Below are 15,022 nucleotides of genomic sequence, written 5' to 3'. Positions count from 1 at the left end.
TATGAAAGATTTGTCAATACATCAAGCGGCAGAACTAAACAGATACTAAGATCATAATAGGTATCTGAGGACAGCTCATTTTGAAATTAGTAGAGGAAGTTTCCCCAAGTCTTGCAAAGTGCAACAATACGCCTTTCTTCTTTGAAGAGCGGGAAGAAAAGATTAGCATGTGTCTAATCTGAAGGCTTTTTTGGCAAGCAAGTATTAGAATACAACTCAGTTTTGTAGGCTTTTCTCCTTCACTTTTAAAGGGGGAAAGCAGATGTGTTTTTCAAGAAGAGGCAAACTATGGACTATGGACAATTATCATGCCCGAAGTAGGTTATAGTATTTTTGCTTGGTCATTAACACAGCATTGCTAATAACCAACAGCCCTATAGACAGAAGACGTTACACAAATGCCTTCTATATATATAGATAGATGGCTGGGGAAAACCATTTTTTGCCAACCCTATTAAAACAACTTTGCCTCCTGATACCTACATTCATCAGGCCACACAATTGGTTCTAAGCAACTCACACACATCTTGCATAGGAACATAGCTCTCAAATTAGCTTCTAATCAGGATTAATCAGAAGCCCAGCTGACTCCAACTCTTGGGCTTCCATGTCACTTCACCCCATTTGTCTATCCACTGTGGTCACACCCTCCCGTGCACCAACACAGTTCCCTCGACCATACGCTGCACTTTTTGAGTTCGCTTAAGGCAACAGAAAAACTCAAAGAACTAAGACACAGTTCACCGGCCTCTGCTAGCTTACTGAACTGAACCGGCGCAGTACGTGGGCAGAAACCAGCGAGTGCCAGCACCAGCAAGCAAACTGAGGACGACAAGGTGTTAGGAGTGCAGCAGGCAGGGTTCATCGGGTTAATACGTAGCCAGTCTCAGATACATACAAGTTTTGCCTTTTCCAATTAGCATTGTTTTAAACTTAGATGAAAATACACAGTAGCACCAAACCCAGCACGAACCTCCATGAGAAATTATTGGGAGGGGAAAATAATTTCAGTGAAACAGCTGCTCTGTCTATTATGTGTAAAAGTTTGGTTCTGCTCAGTGGATGCACTTTTAAGAAGGCATATGTACTTTGACAAAGTACTTTTCCAGCTCGTTTGGATACTGACTGCTAGGTCATGGTTGACATCAGAAGTCAAGTAGAAATAGGTGTTTTACCATTTTTTCCCCAGTTGTTTTAAAGTCAAAGTAGTTATGCCTGTAATTTCAATAAAAAACACGAGGTAGATAAGCTCATGTTTTTTAAGATACGAAACATCATTACCTTTATTCAGTCTTCGATTCACTTTTAGTCTTAAAATGCAATTCAGAGCTTTTCTCTATGAATCTGGATTACATTCAGAAGAACACAGCCAGATCATGGAAATTATTTGATTTTTTTAAAATTAAATTGAAAACTCATACTTCCAATTCATGTGATACCAGTCTTCTGTATCAAATAAAAAAAATATAAAAATATTTTTGCATATATTTTCAATTCCCACTCCAGCCTACCTATATGAAAAAAATCTTTTTGCATTCAGAACTGAAGCATTTCTCCTGCCTTTATCTCAGTTCATAACTTCAGGCACATTTTTCTTAAAAGACCTTACAAGGTCTTTAAGCTAGGAATTACAGATATTTAACATCTCATTACTGGAGATACTTGCTTCAAACAATTAGAAGATAATATCAGACTCAGAATAATACGCATCATGTAAGTTCATGCAGCTGAAACTAAGGAGGTCTCTAAAATGCAGGAGGTCCACAATATTACATGCCCTTTATAGCATTCTAATTTTCTCCTCGTCTCTCCAACACATCACAAAACATAGGGCAGAAAAGGCAAGATTCATAAGCAACCAGGAAAACAAACTAAAACCCAGGATTTAAAGTTTTCTTTGCACGCCCACACACATACACTGTTTATGTTATGCCCCAGAGATTATAAACACCCAACTACAGCTGCCTGAAAACAGTACCAAAAATGGAAAGTCAGAAAAAAACCACACAAACACAATGCACATGAAATTCACCTTTTATTTTTCTGTTGATAAAACCCAGAGATCCCTCACAGCAGCAATAGATGCAGAAGTTACCTGCAGAACTGTTATCTCTTCTTAATCTGTTTGCACACCCAAGTATGTCAAGCGTGTAGGGACTGCATATTAACACAGTACAGGCACTGCTCAGTAGTAAAAGAAATCAAGTTTCTCAGCATATTTTAATCCACCCTTTCCTCAATATACTAGGGTTTTCATAGTAATAAAAGATGACCATTAACAAGTTATCTGCTTATTGGATGTTTTTTGTTGTTGCAATTAAAAAAAACTTGGTATTAAATTCTACACATACAATTTATATGCCCTGGTACACTCCCCCACATTTTGTAGTGGATGACAAACTGTATCCAAATGCTTCCACTCAGAATGACAACGCTACTGGCATTTAGCAGCTCTAGCTACACTAAAGTTATTTCCTTAGAGTAACAAAAACCACTGCTTTGTTCAGTAACACCAAGGGATACATGTTTTAAAATGCACATTTCTATCTTGTATCCACACTTTTCTTTAATATATATATATATTTATATATAGCTCTAAAGCAAATATCTACTATTTTACAATTAAATTAAAACACATCCACGATTGATCTGACTAGTGATTTTGGTCTCAATACTTTAAACATTAGTTGTTCCATAAAAATATACAATTCAACAACATGGTCCTATCAGTGACATGAGGCCTTTAGATAGAGACCTATGACAGATAATCAACCATGCATTTCAGTGCTCAATGTCATCTAACTGATAAATATTTATACTGCATTTTCAAACTATCAGTATCTTTAAAATCTCAATTTCTCTTTGCAGACTGACCATGCTTGCAAACATGCAGAAAGCAATCACATTTCTCACTGGCCTGTAGCAATCCCATTTTTTTCTTTTCCCATAGATTAGCTGAAGAAGTACAAACTTCATGCTGTCATTTTTAGATCTTTAACCTCTTACTTTCTTTCACATACTGAATTATTTCACAATCGATCGTACTGTTCCATGTGGAAAAATTAGGGAGTAGCCACACGGTCAGAACTGCACTTTTAAGTCTCTAAGAATTTTATTACCAAGAGTCAATTAGGATGCACTCATAGCTGCCATACAAGTTAACAGACACCCAGTAGACAATCAAGTTAGTTATAGATATATACCCAAAAGTGAAGCTTTTAAAATAAACTAAGCTACACAAGTACAGCCTCAAACCTGGTAGATTCACAGAAGTGTACTTCTGTCCAGAAAAAGGTTCTTTAGAATGGCACACAAAAAATGAGCCATCATCAACCACACTTGGAAGAAGACATTGTTTATACCTGGAGATTTCCTTATTGCCACCACAGCACCATTCCATACAACGTTTTACAGCGATGTTGATGCTACTCCTTCTGCAGTACAAACGTGAACCCTCCAAATCAGAAGTAGTCAGCAATTAACCCCAGACAAGTTCACGTTAGGGTTACGCAACATGTAAGCCTCGCAACTTTTTACCCTAACAAATGTAACAATCAGTAAATCAGTAATTTAGATACTAACAACTCCAAGTTCTGTACAGTCACTCTGTATGTAAGATTTTACAATAGGACATACTAAGAACACAAAAGAGGTATGACAGTTAAATTCAGCTTTTTTTTTTTTTTTTTTAAACAGCAGAAAGTCAGGGAAACTTCTGGAATTCTTTTTCACTGCATTAACATATCTTCTGTTTTTGAATATAAAAATACATATAGAGACTTAATCCAGAACTGCAAACAATTACATCTTTTCCCCCTAACTGCTTTAAAATTAGTACAAAATAAGTTACAGGAAAGACTGATTGCTGCAAATTTGTTAATGTCAGCTATTACAAAGTCATTATATGAGAACACCAACTGTAGATTATTTACAGGTGAGGTAATAAAATTTTCAGAATAACGAATTACGATTTAGCAGAAGTGTAAAAATAATGTACTCACCAAAGCATTACAAAATCTGGTATTGTTATCAGTTACATAGTAGATCATGATTACATTTTGTAGTTGATATATAACATGCTCTTAAGAAAAGTGCCAAAATACTGCTACATAAGAATCTTTTTTCCAAAATAATTCAGCAAAAAACCTTCAGATTTAATGTTAAATAATGCCAAAATAAAATAGGGAAAAAAAAAGTGATGTCAATTGTAGAAATAGGTCTTATTAAATGCCTTTCAAAAATCTGTAAATTCACTTTCATGCGTAAAGGTCTGACATGAAAAAGATTTATAAAAATCAATATACATGCTTTTTCAGGGTCTCCTAGGCTATTTTAAAAGTACACATTCTTCTTAAAATGTGAAAAATGCATGGAAACTGAAAACATTCTAAAAATGGCTGAACTGCCAAGGGCTGTCATCAGTGGCACCAAGTCCTGCTGGAAGCCAGTCACTACCGATGTACCCCAGGGGGTCACTACTGGGATCCATACTGTTTAACATCTTGGTTAATAACACGAGTGATGGGACTGAGTACGCTCCCAGCAAGCCATTCTGAGGAACCTTGGCAGGCTGGAGAAATGAGCAATCAAGAATCTGAATGCTGAGCAAAGGAAAGTGCGAACCTGGGGAAGAACAATCCCATGCACCAGTACAGGCTGGGGGCTGACCAGCTTGCAGAGAAAGACACCAAAATGGTCACGAGCCACCGATGCGCCCTTGCAGCAAAGACAGGTGACAGCCTCCTGGTCTGCGTTAGGAAAAGCACTGCCAGCAAGGCGAGGGAGGTGATCCTTCCCCTCTGCTCAGCCCCCACGAGACACAGCTGGAGTGATGGGTCCAGTTTTGGGCTCCCCAGTAGAAGACAGACATGGGCATATAGCGAAGGGCCACAAAGATGATTAAGTGATTGGAGCATCTGACAGACAAGGAGAGAGACTGAGACAATTGAGATTGTCTAACTCGGAGAAGAGAAGGCTCGGGGGTTTTCTTACCAATATCTGTAAATGCCTGACGTGGAGGAGTTAAAAAGAAACAAAAAAAAACCAGGAGCCAGACTCTTCTCAGTAGCATACAGTGATAGGACATGAGGCAACAGCCCCTAATTGTAATATAAGGAACTCCATTTACACATAAAAATGGACATTTTTAGTGTGAGAGAGATCAGAACACTAGAACAGGTTGCCCAGAGATCTTGTAGAGGAGTCTCCATCCTTGGAGATGCTCAGAATTCAATTTCTCACAGCCCTAAGCAACCTGCTCTAGCTGGGGGGTTGGACGAGATGATCTCCAGGAGCCCTTTCCAACCTCAATCATTCTGCGATTCTATGAAAATGACAGTATCTTTTGCAGCCCAGGAATTGCATTGACTGAGTCACAAAGCAAACTATACAATGTAAATGGAATATATTTTCTCTTTAAGTTATTGCATACAAACATTAGTTTTGCTGCCTGCGTTTTGCCGACCTCATTTTTTCAAATCTTGACTCCATTTCTTCCAGGACCTTTGGTGTGTATCGTACAACTAATTTAACCTTTCCTTGGGCTGCCTTCAGCAGTTCTACAGCTTTTTCATGGTGTTCACCTTCGACACTCTGCAAAGCATAAAGCATTAAGTATCATATTAGTAAGGACAAACACAGAAAAAAAGACTTTTTTTTTTTTTTTTTTTTACAACTTCTATATAATCAAATATTAAAATATTCTAGTTCGAAGACTTCACAAGAACAACGTCACCCAAGCTTAGGATTTTTTCTCCAGGATATCACTAAGAAGTGATAATAAATATGCTGATCAATATTAGTAAGAGTAGTGCAAAACTTCTGGTTAGGCTTATGCTGAGCCTTTATATACATTTACTCATCTACATACGGTAAGTGAAATAAGGAGAGTATTAGGCAATTATGAAATTATATTTAAAAATCGACAACTTCAGGAGGACACTTGTAATTTGTTTCTTCTTTTGTCATGCATTTTAAATTTAGTAGTGTACCTCAATTTACCTAATAAGCTACTTCAAATTATCTTGCATTTAGCTAAGGACAAGCGACCCCCCCCCCTCTCCCCCCACAAAAAAAACCCTGCAAGGTAGCTGCCTTCTGGATGCTATCCTATGTTGGGCAAAATGGCATCTACTGGGCAGGTGCAATGGGACAGCTAACACACTGCACGTTGCTTGTCTTAGCACTCCATATACGTCTAATCGTAACTGCAAGGTATTGGGATTAACTTCCTCTAGACTGATCAAGAGCAACATAGCCCAAATAAACAAGAACAGATTAAAAAAAAAACCACACACAAAAAAACACAAATCAAAGCAAAAACAACAAAAACCCTTCCTAAAACAACTCTCACAATTTATTAAGGTTATACTAGATTCATGCTATTATAAAATTTAAGCAACAATTCTCAACAACTGCATCCAAATATACATTCCTGGATAGCATACATTCTATCAGCACAACTTATTTCTTCCAAACTTATCAAACACAATGATGGGACTACCCCAAGCCTACCTCCCACGGGTGCTATTAGAAGCTAGAAGGCAGGTGATGTACCTGTTGATTGGAGGTTTTCCCCGTTACTATAAAGTTACTTACAGAAAGAAAGACAACAGTTAAAAAAACCCAAGATATTTCTCCTCTGTCAGACTCAAACACATACAGTTGAATGCTTTCGTGTTTGTTATTCAAGTGGATGTGTAGGTTGTTCCAATTAAAACTGGTAACAAAAAGCTGGCAAAGTTTTATGCTTAATTATATCCAAACACCTAAAATTCTGAAGTACACTTAAAATCTCCCAGTGGGAAAGGAAAAAAAAAACACCCCACAACTTGTTTTAAGGCACATTCATTGCAGCCTTGGCTGCGGCAAATTACTTTTCAAGTATTAAATTAGCAATTACAATTACAATAATGTCTGTCATGTATTAAGATGACAGTAATCCATCTGTAAACATCAGAAGGTTCTCCCTCTGAGTCGGGTTTTGCACTCTCACAGTATTTTATGCACTTACTGTATTCTTACGATGTCTCTATATACTTATATACATGTATGCACACAGATTCAGGCACTGCTGGATGTGACAACTGTCTGATGATCAGGATCAGGTTGGGGTGGAGTGATTGCTTTTTCTTTAGGAGGGTCTGTGGGCGGGGAAGGCCTCATCTGAGGACAGCTGATACTTTAGGGACAGTAGACTTGTCCCTTGATACTTTAAAGTACTAGGAAAGCTAGGACAGGGATAGTTGCAGCACTTTGGCCATGATTTCAGGTGTGTTTCCTGAAAAGAACAGTTGGACTCCCAGGTAACAGCCAGGAGACAAGCATGTCAGGTCCTTGCTAGCAGGAATCTCCCACAGTAGACAGCCAATAAGTCTCCATTCCTTCTGTGAGTCCAAAAAACACTCAGGCTATACAGAAATTTATTTCAAGACTGAGAGTTGAGCTAAATTGAGTTGGCAGATGTAGTTACGAGAACATTGATGTCAAGCTACCATATGATAAAAGCTTCTGTAAATAAAACCAAAAGTTTGAGAGATTTAGACGCATTTGACAAGCAGCTGTCTTAAATCAAATCCTGTCCGCAGCCTCCTCTTTCCAGTCAACCTGTGTTTTTCTTTTTGTACTGTAACTCATCAGAAGAAGATACTTACTAAAAATAAATAGCTACAGAGCACATCAGACATATACTCCTTCAAATGATAGAAAGGCTCTTTTTGGAGCTCAGTACACTTAAGCGAAGACAATAAATCACACAACCAAAGGTAACACCACCTTGTTCTTCCATCTTAATACAGCTTTCATTATGCACTAGCATATTTATTGGGATAATGATGTCAAGGAACCTCTCCTCAGTCCACAGCAATGTAACCTAATTTACTACTTACCTTAGAAGCTACAGAAAACTCTATTAATCAAAATCTGCATCATCAAGTTTGGATCAAACAGGAAGCCACAATGGCAATTCACTGTTATTTCAGAAAACCACACCTTGACTAGACTTACACCACCTCTAAAATCTGAAATGTTGACATAAATAGTACAGTTCCCAGTAGAGAATGATAACAAAAGCATACTCTAAGGCCTCTCACCGCACACACTTAAGTTCAGAAACCTAAGCAAGATGTTCTTGCAAGGACAAAAAGAACCAATTAGGCCAAGATCAGAAGAGGACGTTGAGCTCGTGCCATGTATATTCTTTGTATGCCCCCAAGTGGAAACAAGTAGTTACTGCTACGTAAAGTGAAAACCAATTCCTACCACTCCGTTTACAGAAAGAAGCTGGTCTCCACGTTTCAGGCCTCCATGTCTATCAGCGATACCACCAGGGATAATTCGAGAGATATAGATCGGAGAATTTTGTTCTTTGCCTCCCATGATATTGAATCCAAGACCTTCTTCAGTTTTTGGTAGTTCAACCACTCTGGGATGGGAATGACCTTCACTAGCAGCAAATGCAGCTACAGTGGCCTGTAAGAAATAAGATTTTCCTATTTATAAGAAATTAAATATAGACCCCTTAGCTAGACACAGTGAGCAGGTTGAAAAATTATTTTTATCCTGAAGTACAAGACAAATGAGATTAATTTCCTAGATACCAACACTAGTGTGAAAAATTCAGAACCCTAAGAATAAAATCCAATGTAAAAAAATTAAAAATAACAAGTCTTTTATTATACTTTTTAATGACCCATTATGCTTATCCATTTTATCAGACATCGTGATAATACCCTTCTGAATTTTAAATACCCATCTTCTGCTTCTAAAGCAACAAACTACTGAATTTTACTTAATCTACAGTTTGGCTTTTACCTTTGCTGTTGCATTAGCTCTGACTTCTGGGCTACTGCTGATATCCACGGTCTCATATACGTGTTCATACACCTTTAGGGAAAAAAACAGCTTAAGTATGGTGAAAACAGTTATTTTTGCGCTTAAACAATATAACAAAATACCAGTTACAACTAAAACTGTGTAGATGAAAAAAACCTACACCTCTAATAAGTTGCTCTCCAATTCACTGCAAGGTGCCAAGTGAGAATCTCCCATACTATGAGAAAATAACTCTCTCAGCATCTTTATTTCTTGGTTAAACCATGGATCCTCTAGGTCTCAACCCAAATACTCCCTCCATCTGTGGCATGCAGACCTCATCATCAATTTAGAAATGCTTATTGCTAGCGTAACACACCTGACTGGAGATATGGGTGATTACCTTCTCACGTTTGATTCAAGTTGGAACTCTTCCATAACGATGCACGAAAAATTAATTTAAGGACTGCTCTTCAAAGCCCTCCCGAACATCCAGCCCCTGCCCCTCCCCCCAAATCCTTATGTTCCTTCAACTGATGCAACAGACTGAGTATCTTAAGAAAAGAAAGGCTATTGAAAACACAGAGGCAATAAGAACACTAATGCCAGGGAGGTGCTCACACCTAGAGCTAACCACATCTTCACATTGACCTGCCAATCATCTGGATTTGCTAAGCAATAAACACACGGTCCTTGACACAACTTCCGTGCCTACAGAGATCTTTTAAATCACTGCAGGTGTTAACACCGGTGGTAGCACCATCGCCAACAGCAATTATAGGGCACATTCAATCACTTCAAATCTCTGAAAGAGTATCTGGAATGAGGAAGAGGTGGTGCAAGGCTACGATGCTGATTTGGCTTAAAAGAAACAGAGGCCATTTGTACTTTACCCATTCTTACCTGCCAACAGAATAACAGACTGCTAGCTGTCGGTAAGGGCAGACCCTCAAAATAACCTCTAGTAAGTAATTTGTTTCTGAGCCATTACTTAGCACACCTATATGATCCCAAATTATTTTCTCTTGAACTTTTAAAAACGAGTCTTGTTCCAAAAAGATCCATAAGTCAAATTCAGTTTTAGAAAGAAAAACAATAGGTTACTGAACTGCACATAAAAAGAAGAGTACCATTCTTAATGCAAGGTAACAGTGCGCAGCTAACTTACCTCCCTTACAGCATTACAGAATTCACTCTGAAGGACCCTTTGCAAAGCCTGTAGTTTCTGTGGCGGCACTTCTCCGCTTCTCTGTAATTTTTCCAGCAACTCAATTGCTCTGCAGATGTCTACAGAAAAACAAAGCACTGGTAAAGAGGAATGCCTGAGGAGATTCTAGTGGTGGCTTTTCTTTTGTTTGTTTTTAAATTGAGTTAATAGAGCAGTCTGTGTGTGCTTGCGTACATCTTAAGACTATGTTATAGTTTCATTTCTTCCATACCTCTACGTATCTAAAAATGTTACCATAAAGCACCTTATTTGCAGACTATGTAGGTCAAGCACAGCAATACAAGCCTGTAAACAATCTGGAGATAACACTACCATATCCATATTTTAAAGAATTTGATTTTTCCTTGAAGCTGAGATCAGGCTGAAATATTTCTTTGATAATATATACTACCAACATTTCACATACAGAATGTCACAATCTATCTAACGCGTGGATATCACTTTGTTATGACCACCTAGAGTGCTGTCAGGCATGCTGACGTTCCTCTTACATTCAAAACCTAGTTCAACAAGCGTACACCCAATGCTTTCCCCACAACAGGGCTGAGTAATATCTGGCCTATTCAGGCACCGCTAGCCTGCAATTACATTAACGGGATTCCAGACAGCAGTCTGGAATCATAAAAGCTTGGCTAGGTCTTTTACCAGTTTGAAATGCTTCCTTATTTCCTCTATCCCTGATGTATCTAATTTATCAAAGCGTTTAGAAAAACGACCTAAACTCCTCAATAATCTCAGCTGAGCATTCTGTAGCCCAGAATCCTGAATCCCAAACCTTTTTCCCAGATCCTAGACGTTTGTCCCTAAAGATCACCCTGTTGATATTCTAATAAATGCACATGCTGTTTGGTGAAACCAAACTCCCCTCTGAAGGATTTGATTTCAGACCAGTACCAATTAAGATGGGCATCAAACATGACATCAAATGCTACGTGATATGCTGCAGGCAGCTCTTCAAGAGTAGAAAGGATTAACATTCCTCACTTGTATTTCCAGAGTGTTACATTAGCGACGATTCTGAATCACGTAAGTCCTTGAACAGAAGTAGAACAATCTCTCAGAAAAGCAGATAGAAAGGATTGCCTTCATTACCACAAAGGCACAAAGAAGCAGTGATTAATCTACTATACAAATAAAACATTGATCATTTTAGAAAAGGCTGAAATCTGGGACACGGCTACGTCCCAAATGTATTAGTTTCTTTTTTCAGTAATTAACCTTTAGGCAATCATTTTTCACGTGAATGCACGTCCACTCGATGGCATTGTACCAGCACAGAAGACATTCAACAGCCACAAACTTGTCTGCAAGAGCACAGGAGTGTAAGGAGTGAGGAGTCACAACAGGATGGAAAGACATTGATCGTTATGTTCTGAAATTAAGGTGAAATGCACTGACAAAAGACAACCCACAGCTAACACTGTCCAGTTCTGTAAGGTATCGGTCAGAGGTCTTACAGACTGCCACAATGATTATCAGGTGGTACAGTCAATTAAACAAAGTCCAGCTTAACAGACTGGTCATCCCTTAGCACAGCTAAAGCTGTGTTTGTGCCATGGACTGGAAAAAAAAATTCATTCACAGAAGAGCACCCAAGTATCACAGCCACGGCCACAAGACACATTATTTCACATGAGAGTTGAAGTTTCCACATGCCAAGACAACTACGCATTTTTTGGCTCTTTCAAGCTTTAAGAGGATCAGGTGCCTAACACAAATAAATGTCAAAACCTACATTCTAGCTACTACTAACCGCAAGTCTGCAGGGAACTAGTGTCACAGAGGCACTGCATAGTTGCTATTTATACAAAAATTACAAATGAAGAAAATGCTCCTAAAACTTTTAATTTCCTAATACACACTAGGATTTGTTTTTAACTAAAAAATATATAATGAAATTGAAGATACTCTAAGTGCGATTGTTTATTAATCTCTTTATCTTACTGATGCAAATTGACTAAAATTCTCAGGAATCTCTATGTTCAGCATCAGCAGCACAAATTCTCTTTGTTTCACGAAGTCTCGCACTGAACAGCTTGAAGTGGAACGATCAACAAATGGAAGGAAGAAGCTGTTCACCTCCCTTGGCAACAGCAGCAGTTGCAATCCCGCAACACTCCATATATTCATGACAGAAGTCTGGTAATTATGTAAATTACAATACAACTATCAAATACGTGCAGATGTTTGCAGACAAATGCATGGTTCGTGCATATGAAGATCACCGTTCCGTGCAGCAGTTCTCACGCCTGTGGTCCCTCAATCGTGTTATGCTGTAAGTGTGTGAAGTTTTTACCTAACAGTTTGATTAGGATACTACAATCAATTTAAAAAGTGACAGCAGTCTACTGATCCGATGAGTAGCTGCAGTAATCAGGACTCCAGAACTCCACTTGCTAATTTCTCTTTTATAACATGGATCTTTCGTCAATAAACTCGATACAGTTCCTACCTGCGTCTCCTAAGAGCTCAGACTTTAACTATATAGCGTTTTATACCTTAAGGCAAAATCAGCTAGCTTGGGAATCAGCTGGGTCATTCAAAAAGCAAACTAAGAGCACAGATTCAGCTTGTCAAAAAGTTACCGTGATACACACAGGTTGCACATGAGGAGGTTTTATTTTAGATGAAACTAAAGCAAAAATGCACTTTAACTACTAAAAAAAAAACAGCTGTCTGAAAGCTGTCTTCCTCATAGTACTGACACTATAGTTTAGCCAACCGTTCAGAATTAGACAGAAATGAACACTAGAGAATTCTGCTTCCGTGAAGGATTTCAAGAAGGAACAATGTAGAAGTAACTCCAGATGTGATAAAACACAAACAAACAAACAACCCCCATAAAACTCACTGCAAAACAGAATTCATAAATAATTTTAAATTTTATTTTCTTTTAACCTCTTCAGCCTCTTTAGATTAATTGCCCATTCTTCAGGAATTATTTTTCTGATCACAGGTTACCAGACTGGAAACCTGAAAGGAAAATGCTTTTAAACTAAAATAACATTGGGAAAAACAAAAACAAACCTACAGTGAGATGCCACCACTCCATGCATGTGTGAATCAAATAAAGAGGGAAAATGCTGTGTCCTCATAGACACTCCTGATTAACCACTTTAGCTGCTTATGTTCAAACAGCACGGACGCCTAAGGAATATGCAGATTCGCCACACATCACCACCAAAACGTAAGAAAAATTTCTAAGTGATAAACGTTGTTGGATCCCTGCACTCCAGTAAATTTGGGTGGTGTCTTTTGCAATGTAGCTTGGAAGAAAGAACAGATGGGGAGAATTTTCAATTGCCCTCATGGTAAGCATATGGTAACCATTTTAAATCAGCACATTTTCTACACTATTCTCTCTTCTCTAATGCTATATGCTAACAACATCAGTGATGTTCATTTTCAAGCCGATGATGATTCATCATAAGGTTATCTGCAGTCAACCCTACACAATTAACAGAGGTTGTTTATTTCTGTAAATAGAGCGCTTGCTTTTGTAGGTCCATTACACTGTGTTCCCTTTTTCTTCTTTTCCTTAAAAAGACCAATCTGCCAGAAGAATGAATAGCTCCTTTGTTCCACCGATCCCCAAGTAACTCCGCAGATTTGTTTGTTTTCATGGATAGAGCATAGTGGCGGGGTAATGAGGTGGAGGAGGATGCTGCCTGAGGTTTAACTCAGCAGACCTACCAAGAGCAACTAATCCACTGCCAAAGCAGCTGCCCTAATTAAGAAGCTTTGGAGCTGTGGAGTGGGAAGTAAAGTTCTTACATAAGTCACTATTCACAGGCTTTCCCTCACAAATTACAAGTGATTTACTCGTGGAGCGGGATGGAGGGCTGGGCAAACAGACCTGAATTCTGCGTAAGGTAACATGTGACGACAGCTAGCACAATAAAGTGGGTACATACAGCGCATTATGTGCCTACAGAGAGGCACCTAGCGCTCTGAGCGAAGCCGGTGGACCCAGAGGGAATGGCAACAGGGGAACGGTTCGTTCGGTCACCTGCCCTCCACGTAATCGCCTTCCTTTTCAAAGGCAGGAAGAACCACACTGGCGGAGACTTACCTCATGCTCTTAAAAGCACTGGATAGATGACACAAACGGACTTTATCTTTCTCCTTGCTAGCTCTAGCTAGGCACTACACAGCACGAACAACACAAATCAAAGCTACTAAGTGGAAAATCGGGATGTAAACAGGAGCGTCAGGCTGCGATAGCAGAACTCACGAACGAGCGCTGACGGCTCCTACGTGTGTCAGCTGCCTCCCGCAGAGACAGGCCGATCGCTGCTACCAGACACAACCTAACGAGCCCAAACTGAGGCTGTGCGTTTAACTTTAACTCTTCACGTGACAGAAACGAGGAGCCGGCAGCATTCGGGCACTGGCGAAGCAGGCACACCTACGGGAGACCTGCATTGAGCGGAACCAAACTGAACCCCGAGAAAAGCCCTCGCGGGCTGCACCACGGAGGGGGAGCCAGGGGAGCACCCCGAGCCGGGCCGGGCCGAGCCGCCCCGCGGCTCGCCGCTGCCTCAGGGCTGCCGGGGCCGCGCTCACCTCGCTCCAGCCGCACCGGCTCGCCCAGCGCCGCCATCTTGTCCTCGCCGCGGCCCCGCAGGAAGTGACGCGCCTGCCGGAAGCGCGGCCGTTGCTAAGGGAGGTGGCGGGGTCGAGGCGTGGGGGGCGGTGGCTCCGTGGGGCCGCCTGGGCTGCAGCGCCCGCGCCTGTGTTCCCCTCCGCCAACCTCAGCCGGGGCGCGTTTGAGCGCGAAAACACCAAGCACGGAGTGTATCCGTCTGTGCGCCCCGAGTCACCCTGTGGGGAACGTGTACAAAGCCCCGCAACACCCGCGACGGGCATTGAGCTCCCCCATGAAAGTGGCGCGCCTACAGACACAGAATCACAGAACCATTAGGGTTGGAAAAGCCATCCAACCTCATCTGGTCCAAGCACCCCCTACCACCAATGTCACCC

General features: G+C 40.1%; 1 protein-coding gene across 1 annotated transcript; it reads right to left on the bottom strand.

The window, feature by feature from the left end:
• Positions 1-2,018: 2,018 nt before the first annotated feature.
• LIN7C (lin-7 homolog C, crumbs cell polarity complex component) lies at positions 2,019-14,692 on the bottom strand. The gene is made up of 5 exons (XM_035550214.2): positions 14,606-14,692; positions 9,980-10,098; positions 8,812-8,883; positions 8,260-8,469; positions 2,019-5,592 (listed from the first exon to the last, which is right to left on the bottom strand). The coding sequence occupies exons 1-5, from the start codon at positions 14,640-14,642 to the stop codon at positions 5,437-5,439; spliced, it is 594 nt and encodes a 197-aa protein (XP_035406107.1). The 5' UTR covers positions 14,643-14,692; the 3' UTR covers positions 2,019-5,436.
• Between the last annotated feature and the right edge of the window lie 330 nt (positions 14,693-15,022).

Source organism: Cygnus atratus, chromosome 5, assembly GCF_013377495.2.
Source record: "Cygnus atratus isolate AKBS03 ecotype Queensland, Australia chromosome 5, CAtr_DNAZoo_HiC_assembly, whole genome shotgun sequence".
Classification (NCBI taxonomy): Eukaryota; Metazoa; Chordata; class Aves; order Anseriformes; family Anatidae; genus Cygnus; species Cygnus atratus.
This window is presented reverse-complemented; position numbering and strand designations above follow the sequence as displayed.